At 38.8% G+C, this 24,559-nt stretch overlaps 2 protein-coding genes across 3 annotated transcripts in view; both read right to left on the bottom strand.

Annotated features, from left to right (window-relative positions):
* The window catches only part of tai (basic helix-loop-helix family member taiman), a 254,441-nt gene extending 250,110 nt beyond the window's left edge, over positions 1 to 4,331 (bottom strand). The window contains exon 1 of the mRNA XM_072295888.1: positions 4,015 to 4,331. The gene's annotated coding sequence lies outside the window, so the exon portion shown is untranslated. The remainder of the gene's footprint in view (positions 1 to 4,014) is intronic.
* Positions 4,332 to 14,026: 9,695 nt separating this feature from the next.
* Positions 14,027 to 23,794, bottom strand: lin (protein lines homolog). Of its 2 annotated transcripts, none has more exons than XM_019055386.2 (2): positions 23,486 to 23,794; positions 14,027 to 20,910 (listed from the first exon to the last, which is right to left on the bottom strand). In XM_019055386.2, exon 2 carries the CDS (start codon positions 20,828 to 20,830, stop codon positions 19,061 to 19,063), a length of 1,770 nt encoding a protein of 589 aa, XP_018910931.2. In that variant the 5' UTR covers positions 20,831 to 20,910; positions 23,486 to 23,794; the 3' UTR covers positions 14,027 to 19,060. The 2 variants fall into 2 exon arrangements, with proteins under 2 accessions (XP_018910931.2, XP_018910939.2); XM_019055394.2 differs by lacking the exon at positions 23,486 to 23,794 and adding an exon at positions 22,919 to 23,383.
* Positions 23,795 to 24,559: the final 765 nt, after the last annotated feature.

The following is a 24,559-nucleotide window of genomic DNA, read 5'->3' as shown; positions in this document are numbered from 1 at the left end:
CGACCTCTCCCGTTGACTCGATCCACTGTAAGTCGTGGCGCCGGTGGTTCAACATGGACGCAGTCAGGGGACTGGGGAGGGCTACAGGGGCCTAAGCCCCCCCCCCCCCCCCCCGGTGGACAAAAAGAAAGTGTTTTTCAAAAACTTCTTGGAGGAAGACCCTCGAAATCCCCGAACACCCATTCTGAGGGGGCAGAACCTACCTATTCTGAGGAGCGCAGCCCCCGTCTCCTTCCTGAAACAAAATCCTGGCTACGTTCATGAAATCTTTGCCATGTTCAATGAAATAGTTAAATTTGATCAACCTTTTGCACTTTTTTTTGTGTTTTTCAAGGTCCACATTTCAACTATGTATTCCTGTTACCATGAAATATCCCAGGTGCTGGAATCCACTACAAGTATAGTAAGAGCAACGATTCATCTTCCTCTGTGGGAGGCTTTCTTACATTGCAAAATTATTTTAGCATCAGCATGGATAAAAACCAATCTTGCGATATAAGTTACATGGTATAGGCTTGGTAGCATCTTAATACTGGTTGAACAAGCCTTGAGAAAACCATGCTACCTATACCTACGCACTCCGTCTTACTCATGAAACGGGCGAGAATGAGTTTTACGTCTAAAAAAAAAAAAAAAAATTCACATTCAGCTGGCCCGACAGCTGAGTTGTTCTTCAACTACAGGGCAAGTTGGTGCACCTGATGTCTACTGCTCCAAAAGAAATTTAATACGAAGGTTCAAAATACAAAGTCTTCCTCTGACATAGCTTTTCAAAACTAAACCTTCCACCAGCATCTTAACATGGCCTGCTCATTCCTATTCTGATCTTTACACTCCTACCTAATTAAATATACCTTTAAAAAGTAATGCACAACTGCAAGGGTCCAGTTTCTGATCAAAATACTTTACTCACTCTAAAAAACTTGCAATTAATGATGGAACAAAAAGAAAAGAGAAGAGAAGAATAAGCGCTGAAAGACACCATCAAGTTTGGTACACATCTTTTTGTCACTTCAAGGGACTAGGCGTCAATATTGACCAAACCTAGAAATTTCTCAGCTCAAGATTTGGGCAGTTGGTCAAGCGGAGGCAACGTCCCAATGACTCAATTGCCGGTCAACTATTCATGATAGAGGCAATTGTTGATAATAAAAAGGATGATTATAAGATTTACTCAAATATTTTGGACTCCTCAGTTGGTAGCCAACTGAAGTGGAGTTTAAAAACCAATTTATTTCTTTCCGTTAGCTGCGATAGTTTTTGTTGGTAGTAGGTATTACTGGTTAATGAACACAAAATCCAATGGACAAACCCCACTGTGTTAAGCGTTTCATCAAACTCTGGTCAGTGCTGACTTGAACTAAAACTGAAGCTGACACTTATCCATTTTAAAATTGCCAATAATAATCAATAATAATAACACTCGATGATGCTTACTTGATGGTTCTATCCATACAGATTAAGAGGAAAACTTGCTTGCTTTCTCTGGACTAATATGTAAAAATTATTTCATACGCTCGTAACCTGCTATGTTTTAGAGGCAAATCTCTGATAACAACTTAAGAATTTTTCTCTTTCTCTCCTGAAGTTATCAGGCAAAAACTAGATTTGTTATAGAAATTAAAATAGTTGTTGGTGCTGACATTTTTTATCTTGCTGGTAGTTCTGTAGCGCTGAGGCAATGCAGACCATCAAATTTGAGAACAAAATTGTCTTAGAGCAGAGGGAAAAGTCATTCTTTATTCTTAAGACCAACTCCTGCTACTCAATTCTTTTTTTTACCGCGGACATTTTTATTCATAACGAGCCCCAAAATTATCTAGTTTCTCCAGGTCCCAAATGCCTTGCTGTTGAAGCATAAATTGCCACTAAGCCAGTGTTTGAAACTCGGCACGAAGTCTTAGCAGCCATCTGGCTTACAACTATTTTTCTTCGGGGCCATCTCAGATTTCTCAGGGGGCCAAAATGAAAAATTGCCCTTCCGAAATGCCTAGAGTCAGGCATGCCCCATTGAATAGCCCCAAAGGCGCGAAAAATACCAAAAAAGGAGTTAAACAATGATTTTCTGAACGGACAATGCTTTTCCACTAGTTTCATTTGTTAGCAGCCAAATGCAATTTCTTACGGCAAATTGCTGTTTGGCCAGCGCGTGTTTCAATCACTGCACTAAGCAGGAGCTAAAAGAACAATAAATCCATGCGATGGCATTGAAAGAATTGAGAGAAAGAATGTCACGTAACAGCTGTCTAGAAAATGCCTAAGTTTGACTTTCTACTGCCCAAAAACAAGAAGAATTTCGTCGCTCCTCTTATGATTCCAGAAGAGTGAATTATGTGCAAAGAAGGATCTGACCTAAAAAATTTTCAAAAAATGATGTACCTTTTGCGTAAGTTTGATAAATGTTAATTATATCTTACTCTTGACTATTCACAGTAAGTAATAACAAATCTAAAAGAGTTTCATCGATTTTTCCTTTCCGTACGAAATTTCCCCATAGATAACAGCCTCGGTTGCGTGACCCAAAGATCCAGGCATGGTCAGAAATCCTTGAAAGGACAACCTATGCGGGAGTTCAAAAATTCAAAGAACTGTTAGAAGTTTGTCTTAAGACTGTATCAATGCCATATTAAACAAGAGTTTCCTCATCTTCCCAAAAATTTCCAAACCGATAACAAACTCCGCAGGTCACTCGATCTGCCTTGTTTTGCATCATTAGGTTCTAAGAATGAACAGTTAGCAGAGGTCTGCTGGCGGTGGCCCAGCCTGAGTGCAAACGATCAATCGGAAAATACAAATGGCATGGGCTGATGATGATAGCTTCCTTCATAAGATTCCCGTAATATTCATCAAAACATTGAGGAACGAGTTTTTCCCTGATTCCTCCAGATTTGTGAAGTCAACGCTACAGCCATTCCTCCCTATTGTTTAATTTGTTTCTCTCAATATGAGGAGAGAAATATTCGGTTAAGACTCCTCTAAACAATAAACCAGGGAGAATAATCTTCGTTATTACTCTGGTACCTCAGATAGTTGCCTTGAATGCCACATCAAAATGAGGGTAAACATATTCGACTACTTGCATTTATGGCTCTGGGAGAGGTTAGTGCAACAGAATTGTGGATACCAAATGGAGTAAAATGAAGAATTCTTGCAGGCCTGTCTCAGTTAGAGGTCTCCGCAAGTAAGTGGCAAAAGAGAAGGAGAAAAATGTGCCAGAACACAAAACTGTAAACGGGGCGAAGCATAGCCCTGACTTCCAATGACTTTGTTCACCCCATTGTTATAGAGGAAGGAAAGTATGTAAATTTAAATGATATGTTCACCTCGCCATATAGCGAATTCAACAATGACTGTTCCGACCTAAATTGAAATGGAGCAAACCACTCATTTCCAGGAGACAGGTAGCCTAATTCATTTGCCTTGAGGGAATTGAGCTTCGACAAAATTCTGATAGAACCAAATCAACTGCTTTCTGATGGTAAAACTTGCAACTTGCGGGAATGTGAACGCACTCCCCCACTGGACCAAAACACTCAATGCGTCAAATGGTGGTTGGTTGACAATTAAGTAAACAAGAGACGAGAAAATGATGGATTGATAGAGAGAATTGTTTGACGAACAGGATGAAGTTTGCACCGAAAAACTGGTCTATTTGGGAGAAAAAATTCTCAAATGGATGTGAATGATTTTAGGACAGCACTGAGATCAGGTTCTGGTATTATGTAATGGAGGAGGGATACACAATAAACAAAACAGGGCATGGACCTGCACAAGACGTACAGTATCAAAGAAGTCAGTGGGTGCGTTGTGTCTAGGGTATTAAAACCCTAAAAGTAATTAATTAAATACGGGAATAAAGTAACACAAAGAATGGCAAAAGGTGGGCTTAACCTTGGGACTATAACCTGTTACCATAGAGCCTAACCTAAATTGTGATGAAGATGTGCGAGAGGTTTTCGGTATGAAAACGAATTGACTTAAATTAAAACGATATTGAAGATATCTTCGACTCACCTGTAGAGGCTGGTGACATTCTAAAATATAATCTAAAAACCAGAGCATTTTTCCGAACAAATATCAGCCATGGCAAAGTCAAGGTCTTTGAAATCACTTCACTGAACTCGAAAACAAATTTAGTTTTTAGTCAGTAACACTTGAACCACTATCGCGCACACTCACGAATATTGCACTTAATCCCAAAATAAACAAGCCGATGAACTTTAAAAGAGTTAACACACGGTAAATAAAGAAAAATATATCAGGGGACCCGCATACTGCTGCATGTTTGAACACTGCAATTCACTCTTAAAACAACATGGCCGCCCCGAAACAGTCCATTCGTTCCATCATAGCTTAGGATTTGTTGACCCTGGCTACAGCATGTAAAACGCACACTGATTAGTCGATCAAATCAAAACACTGTTTTTCATTGGTCGCGTACAGAATTCAAGGTAAGGGAAAATAAAGACCCCGCTAAGTTTCAAAATCACGAGTTCGCCCATCATCGCCGCGCCGCGCCGGCAATATTGGGCAATTACTTCAGTGATGAGAAAAAGTTGGGAACTTTCTAACTTTGTTCCTCCCTACTTTTCGACCATAATTTATACTTCCGCGAGTCACGGATTTTTCCGATTTTCCCAATATCCTACACGAAATCCCCGAGAGGCCAGTAAATGCTGTGAACATTTATGTTATCGATGCAGAGAAGTTCAAATAAAACTTCCTCGAATAATACTCAAGTCTGTATCTTTAAAACTTACTCAGGCGCGCTCATATTTTGTTCCCTTAATTCCCCTTAGAGTTACGTGAGGATTCTGTGGAGGAGTAAAAGGAAAAAGAGAGGCACCGCACACCTCGAGCATTGTGCCAAAACCTTCCTTTTTTGGAATACGGGGTTCCAACGGAGTTTTTCGATTAGTTACGCGCGAAATTTGAACCTTCTTAAAATTTCATGAGATACACGATGGTGCCTCTCGTTTTCCTCCAAAATCCACACCCGGTCTCAAAAGAGGCTCGTAAAGTTTAAGCCGTGATGGATGGACAGCTTGGACACCCCTTTACCATGTATGAGTCCACCCCCATGTGAAAAGGCAAGAGTCAGTGGGGCTTGAATGCTTGATTGCTGATTGTATTGTTTCATTTGACACTTTATTCACTTACTCAAGCATGAATGCCAATTCATAGTTTTCTTTGTGTTCCGAGGAAAATTTCCAAAAATTAAATTGAGCTTCTGCGGCTCTCACCTCGTCAATGCATAATACGCATGACATGAACGGCGATATTGTCAGTTGTCACCTACCGGCCGAAGTATCACAAGCGCCATATGCGACGTTTAAAAATTTCTGCCGCCGTCTTATATATTTACAGCGAAATTGGTCAACGATGCCGTGCGAAAATTTCTCTGAATTTTCTTTGTGCTGCCGATAAAATTCAGTGAAATTTTCGAACAAATTCAAAAAACCAATTTTTCTGTAAAAAAATAAAATGGCAACGAGAATTTCTAAACGATGCATGGCGCGTGTGATACTTTGGCCAGAAGGTGACGATATATTGTACAACTATGTGGCCTGCAGGCTACGCTACGTCATACGTGTTTGCTCCAGTTTAGCTTTTTATTTGGTACTTTATAAACTATCGGGTCAAAATTTTAGGCCATACCCTGGTAAAAATTTGCAGTAGAATCTGTGCTCCAAAATACCATAGACCTACAGCCGGCTGTAAGATTTCCAATAGCTTCTATAGCCGGCTACACAATTTCTTATAGCCTTTTATAGCCGATGGCGATTAAGCAACAGCCAGGCGATAAAGTGTATGCTAAACGTTACTAATTACGGATGCTAGGACTTAGTGAGTTTTTGGAATACTGCTCTCTTTTTGGGCCGTAGTATCTTGATTTATTTTGGGAGGAAAGCTCCGTACTTTTGATGGATGCCTGCCATTACTAATATATTAGAGCGCCTTCAGTTTCGTATGATACTGTGCAATACCTCTGGTGTGAAATAGTTGCTTCAAGCGCCGTGGCAGGCGGGCAGCCAGCGCGAAACACGCATTGGCGCCTACAAACCTAACAGGGATACTTCACGCGTTGCGCAATGCGTGAAGTATCCCTGTTAGGTTTGTAGGCGCCAGTGCGTCGCCGCTCCGCTTTGTGTTAGGCTCTAATATTTAATCTGGCGGAGTCAGCGTTATTTAACTCATGATTTTGAAATGTTTGCACATCTTGTATGGATTATTCTCATTTTAATTGATGAAAAAAAATATGTATTAAAGGAAAATATAATGTGTGTTTTGTAAATATTAAGGTGGTTCCGTATCAAACTTAATGATTTCCAAAGCACACGCATTTCTACACAAATTCTTATAGCCTTTTATAATCGATGGCGAAAAAGCAACAGCCAGGCGATAAAGTGTAAAGCCCGGCGATAGGAACTATAGCCCGGCTGCATAATTTTTTATCGCTTCGTATAGCCCGGCCGTATGATTTTCTCCGCATTCTACAACAATGATTTTCTGTAGCCTTCTTCAGCCGGCTATAAGAATTCCTATGGTATTTTGAAACGCAGTTCTTATCGCCAATTTTTACCAAGGTACTTCCGCCAAACTCCGTCTAAAAATTCAGAGAATGTCTAACAAGAGTGAAAATCCTGGGGTTCCTTACGGTGTCTTTTTAAGCTGTGTCAACAAAAATAAATTTTAAAAAATATCAGAGTAATTGGATGAAGTAAAAATATACTCAAATAAATAAAGAAATTAATAAATAATAATAAAATTTTACACCCTCATGTGAAGTCACAATCTATATAAATAAATACCTAGTAATTGATTTAAAAAAATCGAGCTACAAGCCAAAAATAAATTTAACGCGTAATATTTCAAACTACATGGAGATGAGAAATAATAAAAAACTTACAAGAAGTAACTTTTCTTCCATGTAGCTTGCAGTATTACTTGTTTAATTTATTTTTGGCTTGTAGCTCGATTTTTTTTTTCTTTTTTTTTTTTTTTTTTTAAATCAATTACTATGTTCTATGCAGCTTGGCCAGCCACCGCTTTAAGCTTCGCTTATCTCGACATAAAGTATTTATTTTGATTTTACATCGCACTTTGTACTACATCAGAAATCACATGCTGTAGAATGGAGTGTATGGTAAAGTGATGAGGGAAGTTCAGGAGTTTTAATATCCTTGCTCTTTGAAAATGTCATACCTCATGCGTGAAAGACTTGTGCAAATGTAAAACTCTGCTACGACAGGCGGGTAGTGAGGGTAACACTGCCGTGCTAAAGAAGAACGCCGTGTGAAGCTTCGAGAGTTGCCAAATTTCCCTTGATAAAATGTGTATTTTTTCAGAAAATTCATGCATATATTTCCTTGAAATTTTCAGATATTTTAGATTAAACTGCGTACAAAATTGTCTGAAAATTTTGGAGAATAATATTCGCAATTTTCTCAGTAAACTCAGTCTTAATCGGAGGAAACTTGGCAACGTCTGAAGGCTCATACGGCGTTCTTCCTTAGCACGGCAGAACACGCAAGGAGAGAGGGGATCACATCGAGTCGAGTGTGTTCAAGCCCGACTCGAGCATAAAGTGCCTTCAAAACAGTAGGATGCAACTGTACTGGCTCTAGTGGATGGCCTTGCTTCGTGAGTGTTTTTTCAGACATATTACTCCAGAACAAGGTCACTTTCCTCTATATACTTTTTCTTTCTCCAGGATTAACACTGTCTAGAGTACCTAATACTGTGCCGAGAGATAACAAGTAAGGCACATGCTCCGGCTTGCTCCTTTATAATAATTCGTCCGGTCCGGAAAAGTCTCAAAATCTGGAGTTGAGTTCCAGGGTTTGTGTTTAGTTCGGTAGCATACCGCATTGGCTTCCTCTCTGTCATATTAAATGTGTATTCAAAATTATTTGTAACAATATCCGTCCAGTTCGTCGTCATAAATCTTACTTAAATCTGACCTCGATATGCGAAATCATATCGGTAGATGAGGGGAAATAACGTTGAAACTGGGAGTCAGGAAAGTAGCCTCGGTCATGATATCCTTCTACTGTACTGCCGTGCTAAGCAAAAACGCCGTATGGACTTTCGAATGCTGCCAAATTTTTGCTGAAAAAACATTTATTTTGGCAGAAAGTTCTGCATATTCTTCCTCGAAATTTTCAGATGTCTCATTAAATTGCGAACAAAATTATCTGAAAAATTTGTAGAAAAATATTTTCAACTTTCTTAATAATTCCGTGTCTTATCAAAGGAACTTTGGCAACGCCTAAAGGTTCATACGGCGTTTTTCCTGAGCACGGCAGTGTGCGTATCCAAGAGCAGTGGTGTAGCCGGAACGAGGGGATCCAAAGGGTCTGAACCTCCTCTAATTGAACGGAAAATTTCCATAAAAAATCCAAAATTCGTCACATTTCGAGATTTTCAAACAAATTTTGTCTTCAAAACTCCCCCCCTCCCCCAATGATAAATTTTTGACTGGATATCCCCCCCCCCCTCTGGTGTCACCTCCTCATTTCATACGGCCTCTTGAAATTGCTGCCAATGACTCCATCTCACCCTTTGCTTTCCCTTGGAATTTATCAAATAGCCGTATCTCTTACGGGGGAGAGTTCTGCAAAATTCAACCGACAGATTTTACTTTCCGGAAGTGTGTCCCCGTTTTGATTCGCATCCATGCGGGGGCGTTCACGGAAGCACAGCTGCTCGAGGGGTTTTCATATTCTCACGGGTGATGTGACGTCGCCGCTCTGTTCCCTGCCCACGGATCCCCAGGGTGCACCGTTCAACAAATAATTCCCACACTCAAATTTATCGCTCCAGACGTCATGAAATTGAAAAAAATCGTCATTGGAAAAAGTCCTTTTATTAAAACAAAATTTGATTCGAAGAAAATTTGTATGAAGTGAAGAGAAAAATATTCGAGGGAAGGATTTTTCTTGGTTCAAATGAGTTTTTTTTTTAACTTAAAGAAAATTGAATGTGTCTGCCGTGCTGAGGGAGAACGCTGTGTGACCATTCGAAAATTGCCTAATTTCCTTACATAAAACATGTATTTGCGAGGAAAGTTTTGCACGGTTTTCCTTGAAATTTTCAGATATTTGAGATCAAATCGCGAACAAAACTGCTTGATAGTAGATTGAAAAAGAAAAATTCCCAATTTTCTCGGTAAATGTGACATTAATTATATAGTCCGGCTGTATACTTTTTTATCGCTTCGTATAGCCCGGCTGTATGATTTATAATCGCTTTCTATCGACTTCTATGAGAATTTCTATGGTTTTTGGAACGCGCCCGTTAGCCAATTTTTGCCAGGGGAAGAAGCCTCCGCGTCGACGGACGGGTCGTTGGAGCTTGGAGACCGGCCGAATGAAACACGCGTAAGCACTAACGACTGACGAGGAAATTTCAAGGTCCCCACTTTCGATTTTGGCCCCCATCCCCCCCCCCCTCATCCGGGCGGCCTTCGACAGTTCGACTTCGGCGGCACTGTTGAGGGTTGCGGTGCGCGGTGGTGGCTAGACACGCGAAGAGGGGGGGAGGGGGTTGAGATTGTCGCGGCCTCGTGATAACGGCCCCCGTGCTCCACACTTTCATGCCAAGGAAAAACGCCGTATGAACCTTCAGGCGTTGCCAAATTTCCTATGATAAATCACGAATTTCCTGGTAAACTTATGAATATTTCCCTTCCCATTTTTCAGGTAATTTTTTTTCGCAATTTCACCTAAAGCTCTTAAAAATGTCGAGGGAAAACATTCATGACTTTCCTCATAAATAAACGTTTTATCGGAGGAAATTTGGCAACTCTCGAATGTTCATACGGCGTTCTTCCTTAGCACGGCAGCACAGACGCCGTGCCCTAATGCTGTGTAATTTATGGATTTCATTTGTTCAATGGACTGATATTAGTGTGGCCGAATCGTGGGCCCTCGTTTCAGTCGAATGTTTCAAAAATTTTAACGGGGTAGATTGAAATCAGGTAGTTATCTTTCCCTCGCGATACTCACGTATAGCGCGGTATCATGGTGAATTGAAGGAAAATTTTGGCTTTCCGCCTATCTTAAGTAACTAACGTGCATGAATATTATGCTCCCATCGATTTGAAAATCGCATTTTTCCCGATATATTGAGGTGAAAATTGTGTGATGTTTCGTGATCTTAATCAACCGCTGGAAAATTTGCGTATTTCTAGCGAAATTCCTCATTTTTCACACGCGGAAACAAAGCAAGTTACTATTCGAACTCCGGAGTAGGTTTGTGGTATCACGCAAAATTGAAGGAAATCTTAGCTCTTCGCCCATCTCAAGTTACTGACGTGAATGAATACTATGCTCCCATCGGTATTAATAACGTATTTGTATTGTATTTGTGTTTATAATAACGTATTTTCCGATACATTGAAGGAAAATCTTAGGTTTCCGCCTACCGTACAACCAATCAAACGACGAGATTCGTTGTTTGAACGTTTTACCATGTTAATGTATCCTGAAATCTACCGACAATATCAATGATTTCATGGTAGAAAACAAGAACGAAGGAGTGACCGGGGGGGGGGGGGGGGGGTCAAAATTCATTTAATAAGGAAAATATGAGCATAAAGCAGCTCCATTATGTAACGAGATGAGATCGATCGACGGAAATGCAGGCGCACGACTTGGTGGCCAGAGCATTTTTCCGTAGGCCCGCGAGATCCGTTGAATGAATCTGCACCCTGTTGCCATGGAGACGAAAGTCGGTGTCGCGAGGCCGACCTCCCACACGTAAATAAGAGTGGAGCCTCATCCTCACCCCGACTTTCCAGCTGTGGAACTCGATCGACCCACATTCCCCGGTCCGGAGTCCAAGTTACGAAAGGAAACTCGCCGGGACGCTAAGGTCATGCCAACCCCCAACTTTCCACTGACGTTTCGCCTTCAAAGCGGGCCGGGAGCGCGTTCCGGGAGAAAAGGCTTCGGTAAAACATTGGGGAAAAGGTTCTTTTCACTGGTGAGTATCGGTAAGTGGCGCAGCGTGGATGGTCGATTTTCGATATTTCCCCATTAGAAGCTAAACTAAAGAATCGATTAATAAGAAGTTCGTTGCGAACGGTAGAAATGTGCGATTTTTCCAGCGATGCTGTAAATTAATGAGAGACTACGTAGGGATCACCGGATTATCGCGGCCAATGCGCATTTTTTCCAACGGTTTTGTAAAAGCATTGAAAATTACGCGTAGTCTACCTCAATATCTCGGCACAAACGCAAATTTTCCAGCGGTTGATTAAGATCACAAAAAGTCACACGATTCTCGCTCAATATCGTGGAAATTAAGCGATTTTTACATCGACGCTAGCAAATTATTCATTGACTAGGGGCCAGTTTTTCTTTAAAAAAAAAAGCTACACACGGTTTTTTCTAGAAGTAAAATAAAATTTAAGTGAGTAAAAAGTTAAAGTAAAATCACAAACAATTTTGACGCGATACTTTCGTTCGTTCTGTTTTCTTTTTATTAAACCAAAATAATTTTACGCGAATCCAGTTTCAGAATCGCTGCATCGTTTTAACATCGTCCGAGTTTTTGAATCGTTGTAATCGAGATACATATTTACCCTATAATTATGCTAAAAACCGGGCATCGACTGTCAAAAGAAATGACGCGCGGTTCTAGTTTTGCGACGATTTTAGCGTCGCGAAAGCCAGGGAAGGGATCGCGGTCGAGTGTCGAGTCATCTTCACGATGTGATGCGTCTTCAATCCAGCTAGCGGCAATGTGCCTATACCCGTGGTCGAGTAGTTATCGCAAATAACGCTCACATTGCGTTTGGTGCAATGCGAGAAGTATTCATGCAGACTTGTAGGCGCTAATGTGCGTTCGACATAGACCGCACTATCTGGCGCAATGCGTGAAGTATTCTTGCAGTCTTGCAGGCGCTGATGTGAGTTTGACGCCGACCGCACCGCGTTTGGCCGTTTGGCGCGATTATTCGAACTCGCGTTAGGAGAATCGCGGCAACGACCAATGGGGCCTAAAGGGCCCATGCTGTGTTTCGACGCCGTATGAGCATTCCGACGTTGCCTGGTTTCTCCCGATAAACTATTTTTTCTGAGAAAAGTTAGGGAAGTTCTGTTCTCTGTGTTCACTTCTTTGGCGGATTGAATGGACCAGTTAGCAAGGTACGAATTTAAGCACTCTGATACGTGATTCTTCACCAGAATTTCACGTAGAACACGATTTGCGCTACGAAAAATACTGAAATCAACTCCTGGCTAAGATATTAACGTTTTTATTGTCCATTGGTCATGAGAACGTTGAATTGCCTGGTCACAAGAAAAACAAAACCCCACGCGAGTCAAGTTGTGCACTACAACGGCTTTAGCAGACTACTCATTCGAGCATTGTTCCTTTCCCACACTGTGTTGTTCGAAGTGTGTACAGCTTGAGCTGAGCGTCAAGATTAAGGTTGCCATATTTTCATATTACTGACACTGTCAAAGTGACGTTTGGCGTGCAATTGAACCCAAGTAAATTATTCTTTCTTCCAGGAGCGAAAATGTTGAAATTATTCATAGAAAAGGTTAAGTATTACACACTGTTAGGATTTAATCCAGGGTTAGAATTTCGATCCCTCGAGCTTGACGACGTCGAGCAATCAATATCGGCGTTCGTCGGCGTTCACACCGCGAGCCTGCAATCCTGGGATCGAAGGATTGTGGACATTTTCCTGCTTTTTGTTTTCTCATTTTTTCAATTTTTTTAAATGAGAAAGAAGCAAACTTTATATCTGGACTAGGGGCCTCCGCCCCCTGGCCGCTGCTCACTCCCCCCCCCCCCCCCCGCCAAGGCTGCTTCGCGGCCAGCGAAATCGTCGAAATCGCCCGTTGGCGGTTAATGAGCAAACCATTTTAATTGAATACCTAAACGATATTTCAAAGAAAAATTCCCCGCGAAACAACATTTTTAACGACCTTCTCCTTACTCTGAATTATTTTGATTCCTTCTTACGGAATTATATGTTGTGAAGATGATGATGTCAGTAACTTCAGATCGGCGAAAACCTAAGATTCTCCTTCAATTTCGCGTGATACTACATACCTACTCCAGAGTTCGAATAGTTGCTCGCTTGGTTTCCGCTTGTGAAAAAGTAGTAGGTAAACGTCCAGAATATTGCGAGAAATGGGCGATATTTCCAGCAGATTCGTTAAGTCCTGAGAAACTACCCGATTGTTCGAGTGGTTTAATACTTTTTTTATATATACCAGTACAGTTGAAAGAATAGCATGAGTGGTATCAATACTTTTGTGAATCACTCGGAATTTTTTCCGAACTCTTTATTGAAATACTGTCTCAGCGTACAGGGTGTGCCTTTGCCTTTCAGAGGTAGAATTGTAATGTCTATTGGCGTTTAACCAAACACACTGCTGAGTCATAATGATGGTCAAAGTGCGAAAAACGAGTGCTCCCTTGCGGTGTTTTAAAAATTCCGCTCCCATTTTGTTTATCGAGGAGATAAATGAGCCGACTTAGTAATTTGAGGCTTATATCTACAGGATATTTCACTGACAAGAAAGAAAACTCAAGGAACTGACAAGAAATTAGGATGACTCGTTTTCCAAAGGAAAAATAAAGTAAGCCAGGAAGTCTCCAAAATTGCATATGGAGATACAGAATTCTGCACTTTGGCCATAATCTATGATACCAATTTTTTCACTTTTGATTTTTTGATTTTATCTTTCTTAATCTCTTCCCTACGTTAATGGAGTGGATATGGAAAGGCCAAAGATGGGTTGAGTATAATATATTGATCTAGCTTAGTGACCGAGACAATAAATTTTATCAGAATTTAGGAAGTTTTTAAAATTTCCTAAGGTTTATGAGTCTCAAAGGCCGTGAAAACCTTTACTCTGAATTAACCTACTTTTTCAGCTGAATTTTAAGCATTACAATGAATCAACTTCATCCTTAGGGAAATAAAAATATTAAATAAATAAAGAAACTGAAATACAAGACAACTGAGAGAAATGGGGTTACTAAAAAGCTCAACAAGTTTATAAAGATGAAAATATATTTATTCATGATACAGATAAAATTAATTTGTAAGAGCAAAACAGCAACTCGCTTATTCGTCATGGATAATAGTAAAAAAATAAATTAAGAAAATTTCAATTTACATTTAATGGCAAAGTTGGCTTACAGTACGCTACGCATAAAAATTATCAATAGTTAACAATAATAATTGCACAAAAACATTGGGTTCAAGATACGACATCCTCCAAATATTTCACTAAAAATAAAGAAACAATAAAAGTATGTTCTTTACTTAGATAAAATGTATTGATAAAAGTTGACACAAATTAGAAAACAAATTGTGAGCTAAGGGTCATGCAGTATTAGGGGCTGTTCATAAAATACATAACGCTGAAAATCAACTTTCCCTACAATTACCTCCCCCTCCCCCTCATAACACAATTGAGACACAGGTCTGCAACCTCCTAAAAAAAGTATTAAATGCTTAGTTGAACCCCTCCCCCTCCTTAAATTGGTGTATCATAATGAATTTTGTATGAAAAAACGCCGCCTCGCATTGATAACAGTTCTGAACGGTCTCGTCTTCCCAGCTCATGCAGGCTCGAACCTCCTTTCTCCAAGAGCTTTACGTATTTTATGAAAAGCCCCTTACAATAAAATACAGGGGCTAATTCATCAGAGAAGGAAGATGTGCACAAGTTGGAGAGTCTATAAATGTTTTATCAGGAGATAAGTATTAAAGATACCAATTACGACTTTTGATAGAGAAACTGAAATATTTTGTTGGCTAGATACCTAGTGTAGACTTTAAAATACCCAGTCCAAGGGAGCCATGAGATCCAATGCATTGGATTCAACAGAACACTAAATGATTGTATGGATGTAAATGATTTCCATACATTCTTAGACCTTGTCTCGACGGCGCAACTGTTGAGGGTACTTTGTGCAACTGTTGACGGAAGGAGGTGTTGCAAAAATGTTTCACTTATGAGTGAAACTTTCATGTCAGAAACCTGGAACCTTGAACAGTTGTTTATCTTCGTGTTTTGAATTGATAAATGCTGATTACATGTGAAGTGGGAGTTTACTACGGGTGTTTTATTTCTGAGTGGTTATTATTTAGAAATATTTTTATACATTTCAGTATCAATTTTATATTTTTGTTTACAGCATATCGCTACAGCAGGAAAATAAAATTTTATCAAATATATTTTCTTTTTATCCATATCTGTGTTATGTTGATGTTTTTTGTTTTATACCTGGTTCAAATAACTCAAAATATTCAACTCCCGTTCATGATTATCAGTTCAGTTACCTCAGTTGACATCGTTTAACCTAGAAAAATTGATTTTGTTCAAATATTCCCGCCTAAAAGTTCCAGGAACACATGCGTGTGCGTCGAGACAGGGAACTTCAGTTTGTGCAACAAACTCGCGACAGTTGCACCTAATTCCCTCAATAGTTGCGCCGTCGAGACAAGGCCTTACTGCTCACTTAAAGTAGGATGTAGGCCTGGACCAAAAAGTGACTTTACCCTCTTATTTACACCTGTGTTGCAAAAAATGACAACCTACTGATTTTAGCTAAAACTGAAATTACTCAGTTACTAATTTTATGTAAATCTTTGGATTCAGAAGAACGAAAAGTAAATATAAGCCACAGAGACTTTCTTCACAAAATTTAAGCAAGAAAATATTTGAGGTAACAATGTGAATAATCCCCATGAGAAAAAAAATCTTAATAATTAATGAGAATTATCATTCTCTTTTCTGATTGCATAGTACATCAAAAATGAGTTCTAAAATACAGAGTGCAGTCAAATTTCCGAGAGAGCTAAATATTCTTTTAACTGGTTACACTGAAGAGTTGGTCCTCCAATATGACACTTGACAATACTCTCCGGAAAAATTACAAACATTATTCCTCCGGCTTACATTAGAGTCCAGATTCCTTTGTCTGTCTTGTTCAATCACCATCTCACAATGACACAAAATAGGAGAAGGAATGAAAAAGAGAAAATTGAGATTTTTAGCGCAGACCAAAGTTAAACCTAATTTCATTTCAAAAAGGCCACGAGTAAGTTTCAAAAATTTAAATTTCATTAGACTGCTGATCTTAGTAGCATATGTTTTAAACAAGAAAAGTTTCTTTAAAATCTTATAAAAAATCTTTACTCGATGCTAACTGACGGAAAAATTTTGCCTTGGGTTTGTTGTATTCTTGATGAAAAAGTCAATTGAGTGAAACCTCGTTCAGAGGAGATTCCAAGGAAAATCTGGACTTTCAGTAGAGATTGAAAAATATCAATTCTTCAGGAAGGCAGTTTTATAAATTAAAAATTTTCTAATCTTTAAATATTCAGTGGTGTGGATGAGTCAATAATTAAAAATTTGAAGCAAAATGTCTAAGTTTCTCCATGTGATCGGAGACCATAATTTGAGCCCTTGGAAAATAGTACCATCAAACCAGAGTTTCAATCTTGCTTCAGCTGCAACAGTAAAAAATGCTGAAGAGTACAATGTTCTCAACAACACTAAAAGATGTCGGATTTTATTTATAAAATCAGGGAGTCAATTCTATCAATGAGTGCTGTGGCAAGAAAGTAATGGACAAAACAAAAAGAAACATCATAATTTGCAATTTAGCACCGAAAAAAAAGCAGCATCACTCCCTGCAGTAATTTTAGAAGAGGAGAATTTAGACATAAAATCTGGAAATTGTATTGTTTTTCAAAGTTTAAAATTCTAGTGAAACATTTTATCATTTATGAAACTCTTTCATTTGATTTCACAGAAGTGGTTGTGCGGCAATAAAACTGTACTCCTGTAAATGTATCTTTTTTTAAAATAAAACTGTAGAAGGATTGATCCATTCACAAACACTAACTTCAATGGTGAAATAAATATCAATATTTCCACAGTGATTACAAATGTAGTTAACTTAATTCCTTGATTGTCCTTTACTTTACACTTTACAAAGATTTACAATGAACAACTAAAGTAAATTTTTGATTATCGACAAGTTGCAATAAATATACAGGGATACGTGAAGACATCTCTTTACAAATGCAACAATTTTACAAAAGAAATAATAATCTGTAAATGAAAAATTTATTTACTAAATGGGTATTTACAAAATTGTACTTACAAATTGATTCCTCAATCAGTTTACTAGGAGGGGAAAGAGGGGGGGGGGGGGGGTGAAATATTTCTTGAAGGGTTTTTTAGCAACTCATAGTCTAGGATTCTTTCATGTGTATATTAATCATCCCTGATACGTATAGATTCACAATAATGGAAAAAATTCCTCAGAAAAGAAGCCATGTCATTTGCAGCTTTAATTAACTATAACTTTTTGGTAAAAAAATAAATAAGGCACATCTGCAAACCGAATCTACTTGGCTTTATTGCCAATTAGACTTTATTAAACTATGTTAAAACTCATGTCAGATAAGATGGAAGTTGTTGACTTTTAACTGTCTAGTGCAGAAGATCAACATACATTCCCACACATGATGGCATCGTTGTCTGTGGTCAATCCTTATTAGACGACTGCAATGCAATCGCTTGCAAACCAAAAGTAAACAACTTCCAACTCATCTGACATCAGTTCCAGGGCACATTGATGGGTAAGTTCTAAAAACTCATACAAGGGTACAGAAAATGCTAGATCCCTGGATCAAGGCAAACACGAGGAAAGAGACAGACTTTGAGAAAAATTGAGGGGCTTGGAGGACTATTTTTAAACGCTTAAAGTTTCTGGATTATATGAAGCCTTATGGTGGAAAGGAAGTTCAAACCCACATTTCGATTCGAAAAATTGAATTTTACGGGTGCATTTTTCACAGAATTCATTTCAAACCTAGATTTAGTTGAAACTACTAATATCTCAATTTTTTTTCGAAAACTACACTTCTGCACCTCGTCCTCCAAGCCCTTTAGTTAAACTTCGTGGGTTCACAGATAACAACAAAAAAAACGTATAAGCTGTGCCTATACGACCTGTCTTGAGAGATAAACACTGGGTCAAGAGAAGTGACCGAGATTGTAGAACTTCCTGTAATCTTGCATCTACATCCCAAAATAAGTAGATGTATCCAAGAATATCCATTTATTTTTCCAGAGGGAAATGAACCCATTTCGTTCCTTAACATTTTTAGGGAAAATTCTTCACTCAAAGGGAATAATCCTGGATATTTTTAAGATACAACATAGCTCATTTTGTCATTTGAAGAATGAAGTTGGAGGGGGAACTTGCAATGGTGCAATTTGAGATTTGCATTCTGTGGTCAATACGCTTAAAGAACAAGTAATTGTTGAATTGTGAGAAAATTGATGCAACGCAGCAAATAAATACACCAAACTTCGGAGAAAAAGTGTATGGCTACTGGGCAACATATGCTCATAATACGATTTTAGCTTTTAAATAAATTGAGACTGTAGCTGCTCAGAAGTTTCTGCTTCAGGACAGCACATAGAGGCTAGCTTTAAGCTTACTGGCTTGTCCTCAGTCAAGAGAAGCCTTGTGCCCCACTAGTTTCAATTTTTTGAGAGCCAAAACCATAGCACGTGCACTTGATCTACTAAAGTAAGGTGAATTTTTGAGTTAATGAGAAGACACTGTATTTTGCGGCACTGCTGTGATTTTTTCACTACTCAACTGTTAAATCAGGCAGTGGGCAAATTGCTTTGTAACAAGTCATTGGCTAGAGTTATACTCTCATATAAATTTAGTGTTGTTACTTTTGTATGGAATGCAACTAGTGCTAAGCCTCCATGTATCAATTACTCTTTCAAAGCCTTTCGGTACATGTGTACTAAATTATATGGGGCTTAAAAAAGCATTGCTCTAATTTATGGACACAAAGTTTTAATTAACTCAACAAAAAACACTTTGATTTTTTGATGGAATTAAACTGCACCCAGAGAGAAATATATTAAACTAATAATAAAGAAGTGTTACATGGTCTAAACATGTACAAAATTTTGATAAAATTAATTAATTTGAGAGCTAAATTTCTCAGACACAAGAAAGTTTCCTTTGCAAACTTGCTTTAAACCTGCTCGCATTGCTGAAGTAGTCTCAGCACAGGATTAATATTATAGGGGAATAAATCTTTTGCAACGAGTCTATCAATGGCGGACCTTAAATCTTTGAAAACTTTCATTGTACTGTCTACATCAAAACCACATTGCATTATAAAATCTGACCTATTGTGCCTCACGAACTTCAGTAGTCGGAGTAAATATAGAAGGAAACATGTTTCATTTGATATTAGAAGGTCTAGGAGAACATCAGGATCATGTGAGACGGTCCGCAAAAATTGAACAAAAGTAACTGATGGACTTAACGAATGCCTCAAATCAAGTGAGGCACCTGGACGATAACAAAGCCCTGTTGCAACATCCAAACAACACACCATGCCCTCAACTAGTGCATCATCTTGGTCTGAAAACAAGTGTACGACCCACTGAGCAAGAGGTGTTTCAGGATGGAATGGCAGCAAAGTTTTAACACAATTATCTAACTGCCTCAGAACTTCTTTGATACTCCTTTCTATTACGGCCATGTCAGCATCAGCATCTTCTGCTTCAGATCCAAGCGAACTATCACTAGATGATTCACAGCGAGTTTCTTTCACAGTTACAGCTACAGCTTTCAAGACGAGAAGTACCATTTTTTGCAGTAAAGGTTTGTTGCCATCCCCTGATCCACCACCAAACCTACCACTACCTCCCCTGTACGGTAAAGATTCTAAAAGTCGCCAATCTTTGATGCTCCTAACTATTAAATGGGCTAGACCACAAGGTTCTTCTGCTAATATATCTTGTAAAGCTAATGTGCTACCGTAACATAATACTTCATTAAACAAACTTAAAGTATGTTTCCAGATGACCGGACCTACTCTTGAATTTAGAATTAAAAGAAACTGATTTAGGTGAGAGTAGAATGGTTTGGTGTCACTGACAGACAAGTTTGCCTTCACTGATATGATAGCTTCCCATAAATCTAGAAACGTCACAATTGTCGATTCTTCAGATTTAGAATCATGAGATGCAATCAAATTTTCAAACCTTGTAACAATAGCAGGCCATTTTAATTCTAGAGCTTTGATACACAGACATTTAACAGGACTACTATCAGTGCAATCAGGATCTGTTATTGAAATTAACCGACAATTTGCTACTGGCCTGTCATCTGGTCGCCTCACTTCAAGAGGATGTTCTTCTTCATCTTTCCACTCTATGACTCTTTTTATTGCATCAAGTGAAAAAGCCATACTATTTGGTGTAGAATATAAAATATTATCTGTTAAACGATCAAGCCATAGCTGATCGATATTTGTTTTTCCTAATAAAAATAAAGCAGATAAGGCACGTCCTGCAGCAAAACAAATAAATGGATCATTGTGTGAGGAAAGTTCTATTAGTTGATCAACGAGCCCTTCCTCATTCCTGACGAGTACATCACAGACATCTCCAATCCGCGAGCATAACAGCCCTCGACTATTTTGTTTGATGGCTATTTCACAAACTAATTGAATGCAACTCACAAATTGTAGAACTCTGTCCCGACTCCATTTGGCTACAGCAGTAGTCCAGTATTCTCCAGAATCTTCCCCATCTGCACCCATTCCGCGGAAAGACTTGCGCAAATTCGCTTCTGAAATGCCACAAAGACACTCATTCAAAAGGTTTTCTTGTAGAATTTCTAAGTCTTGGTTAGAACTCCCATCTCCACCTTCAAATTTAGGTTTTTTCTTTGCTGGTTCTTCCATCACTGGGGCCAATTTTGGCGGGGTGTTGCCTTTTTTAATTACCATGAACGTTTTCTTTGTGCAAAAAGTAGGAAAATCCTGTCATCTGCTCGTTACTGATAAACGGTGGGCCATGTTCTCTTCATCTGTAACAAAAATACAAATTGAAGCTTAGTAACCAAATAGGGCTTTGAAAAAGTTTCAAACTCAAGGACTTGAGGAGCTCCTGGAAAAATGTTCAAATCCAGCCATGGATTTCAAAGGTTTGCTCATTATTAGTTGAGACGAATGTCAATTCCTGATTGGCTCCAAATTAGCACCACTCAACAGGTTAATACGTGCAATTATACAGCACCATTGATAAGTGACATGAATGAGTGGCACAACATGATGGTGACATAAACAATACTTGCCTTTTATTTCAACATACAATGCATCAGTTGCGCTGGTCTCAGAATCATGTTTTGATGCTTTAGTCTTGCAGATCAACTAAAAATAAAATAATAAGATCTGTCCAAACAGCAACTTTGTGTGTTGAATATTAACCGAGATATCGCGCCTTGAAAAACTCAATTTATGACGTCATCCACCACAGTAGCAGATACAATGTTATGTACTGCCGCAGTGTATGACGCCGTACACTACAGTAGTACAAACCATGTTTTGTACTGCCGCGGTGGATGACGGCAAAAACCCGACTTTTCACAGGACGATATCTCGGTTAATATTCAACGTAGAAAGTTGCTGTTTGGACAGACCCTTTTATTTTTGGCAAATCTACAAGAATGAAGCATCAAAACATAATTCTGTCACCAGCGTAAACTGGCCCATTAGAAAGCTCCTCCTAAGTTGATGTAGGCTTCTGTCCATCAGTACATACATATGACATGGGGCCAATATGATGACTTAAATGGGATGATAAACTCCCCCCCCCCCCCCCCCCAAATATAAATCAGTGATTCACAGCAAAAGAGTTTCTAGCTCCGCTCGAGTCATTCTGAGATATTAGAACATGACTGTCCATCGACCTAATTGATTATAATGTAATGTGACATACACATCATGATGCAAGTTGCAATCTTTAGAGCTACAAGTTTCAGAGCCACTACTAGATGGAGCTATCAAACTTTTTTACACGCAAGGAGTCATTCATAGAGATCCCTGCGGTGAGTACTGGTACTTTAGTTTTTTCGACAAAAAGAGCTGGGTACGTTCAATACCAACTGAGGCAGGGGGAGGGGGACGACGGCAGAAAGGGCATTTCTTGGTTGCAGTGTCTCAAAACCTCGCTAACATTTCATCTATTATGAATAAAGCAAATGTATACAACTTGCCGTAATTTTACTGAATATTCTCTACGATTTTACAATGCTGATAACGTAAAAAAACGTAGAAAGTTCACCCGATAGTATCCTCTCTAAAATAAAAAGTTAGCACTGGAGATTCTAACACACTGCACCCAAGTAATACGCTTCATGCACCAAGCACCTCAACTACTCATTTCTAGCCATTAGTTTGCTGTTGTGTAAGAGTCTACTGAGAGTACATAGGATCTTAGAAATAGAACTTAAAATAATTTCATTAAAGAAAGTAAATCTTTGGGAAAAGTATAATTTGACACTTAAGTTCTAGGTTAGATTGACCGATTGATTCAAATTTCAGGCAGCCAAATGTATTTTACATTGAGAAAAACGATATTTCCTGATGAAAGTAAAACTAACCTAGGAAAATAGGGCGAGCACAGATCAAGCCAGCCAAATGAATGTAAAAGGGAGGGACTGAAAAAGGGTCTAAGTTTCCAGCTTCATTTGCAAGTTCTCCCAAATATTTTGACATGCATTTAGTCAAAACTGTCATGATTAAATTCTGAGGAAAGTGGAGTTTCACAACGGAAATAGGGGTGAAACTGTACATTTGAAACGTGAAAATTCACATTTACCCAGGCCACTCTTGGCCCAACTGTTAACCTCCGTAAAATTTACTGACATTCACTTGTGCAAATTACAGCATGGCTAGGCATGAGAAATTGGTACCAGGGTATTTCAATGCTGGCGTGCTGATTGGCAAGCAAAATATTGGATCATTGCATGAGGGTGAAGATGGAAATAAAAGCTTTCGAGTCCTAAGTTAATCACCATAACATAAAGTACTTACAGCTTTGACAGCTATAAATCAATGTCTTGACTGGTCACCTCTCAGGTTGTGCATCACAATAAGTAATGGGGCTCAATCTCTAGCGCAACAAGTAGATGGTGTCATGCCTGCATGAACACTTCTCTCCTCTCACCAGCGTATTAATGTCCAGAGTGTTCTTAAAGGTAAGAACTGCTGTCTTTCTTACTAACTCCACAAAAATAAAGCCTCTTGTGGGCAGTAGAGAATCTTGAGGGAACCAAAATATTGTAGGACTCGCGGTTGAGGGAGGATAAATGAGGGCATGGAGCAAACTCTATAATTAGAGTAAAATGAGGTGGTTATGTCTCAAAACCACTGAGGAAGTCTAGTGGGTTAGTTCCACTGTTAGAATATGTAATGTGATGGCTTGAAGCAATTACAGTAAATATGCAACAAAGTTTTCTTCTTCGAATGATAGATAGTGATCAACAAGTTGTCTTGATAGGGTATGAGACTGATATCCCAATCAAAACAATAATCTATCAAAGCGCAAAGGTTAAGTTGAAAATTAAATCTTACGGTGCGAACAAAATTATTGCAGCTTACCGTTTTCATTCGAACATCCTGAGAAGTTTAAAACACTCCTTTCGACGAAATAAATGTGATAAACAAGCCTAAAATAAGAGTTTTACACGAAAGGCTAAAGACCAGTAGTTGTCTTGGCAAAACAGACTTTACACAAAGAGACATACATGTTTTATTCTTCAAATAGAGGCAAACTTTGTAGAAACGCTTAGATGACAAAAAATAAAGACTGTACACCAAGAATCAGACAATTAAAAATTAAATTTTAAACACTTTTTTTAATTCCCATAAACTCACTGTCAGTTCAGCGCCATCTTGAACAATATGACGCTGGTATGCGGTGTTGCCAACTATGCCTGCGCTGCCAGACTTAGTAAAAATAATGTATTACTGCTACCCTTGCTGCAGACCTAGAATTTAACTAAAAATTGGTTCAAAATCCAGATTTTGACTCGCAAACCTACGATTTACGCCAAAAATTTTCTTTCCTGAATCCTCTTTCGATGGACGTGTAACCAGATGAAGGTTCCCATTTAAAACAAAACAGTTGTGTCCGCAGCCCCCCCCCCCCCCCCCCCCCCCCCCCGTTGAGGCACCAAAAGTTACTGGATTCACATTGATCCATAAACATCCCCAAATTTTCGGTTCAAATTATGAATTAAGTAAAATTGAGGACTTTTGCGGTAAAAGAGCGTATTAGCCTGGCATTGATGCCAAGGTTGTGCAATTTTTTAACGTTTGCGGCAGATGAAATTCATTCTTAGTCAATTAACTTCCTCACAATCATGCAAAAAATCTCGGAGCAGACTCAGGGAAAAATTCCTGAAAATTCGGAGCAGAACTGTCGGGTAAGATACTTTTTACAAGAGTCCTTGCGTCGCACAATCGATATGCTGGGTACAGAAAATGAATTTCTTGGTTGCGATGTCTCAAAATCTCCCGTTACATTTCAGAAATTATAATAATTAAAATAAAAGTAATGAATTCATGGAAACTTCGACTGCATTTCCCTTGTGATTTTACAATGCTGAAAACGAAAAATTTCTGAAAATTCACTCAATAGTTTCCTCTCTAAAGTATGAATTAAGTTGAGAT

Source organism: Bemisia tabaci, chromosome 1, assembly GCF_918797505.1.
Source record: "Bemisia tabaci chromosome 1, PGI_BMITA_v3".
In the NCBI taxonomy this organism is placed as follows: domain Eukaryota; kingdom Metazoa; phylum Arthropoda; class Insecta; order Hemiptera; family Aleyrodidae; genus Bemisia; species Bemisia tabaci.
The sequence above is the reverse complement of the archived record's forward strand: the minus strand, read 5'-3'. Positions and strand labels throughout refer to the sequence as shown.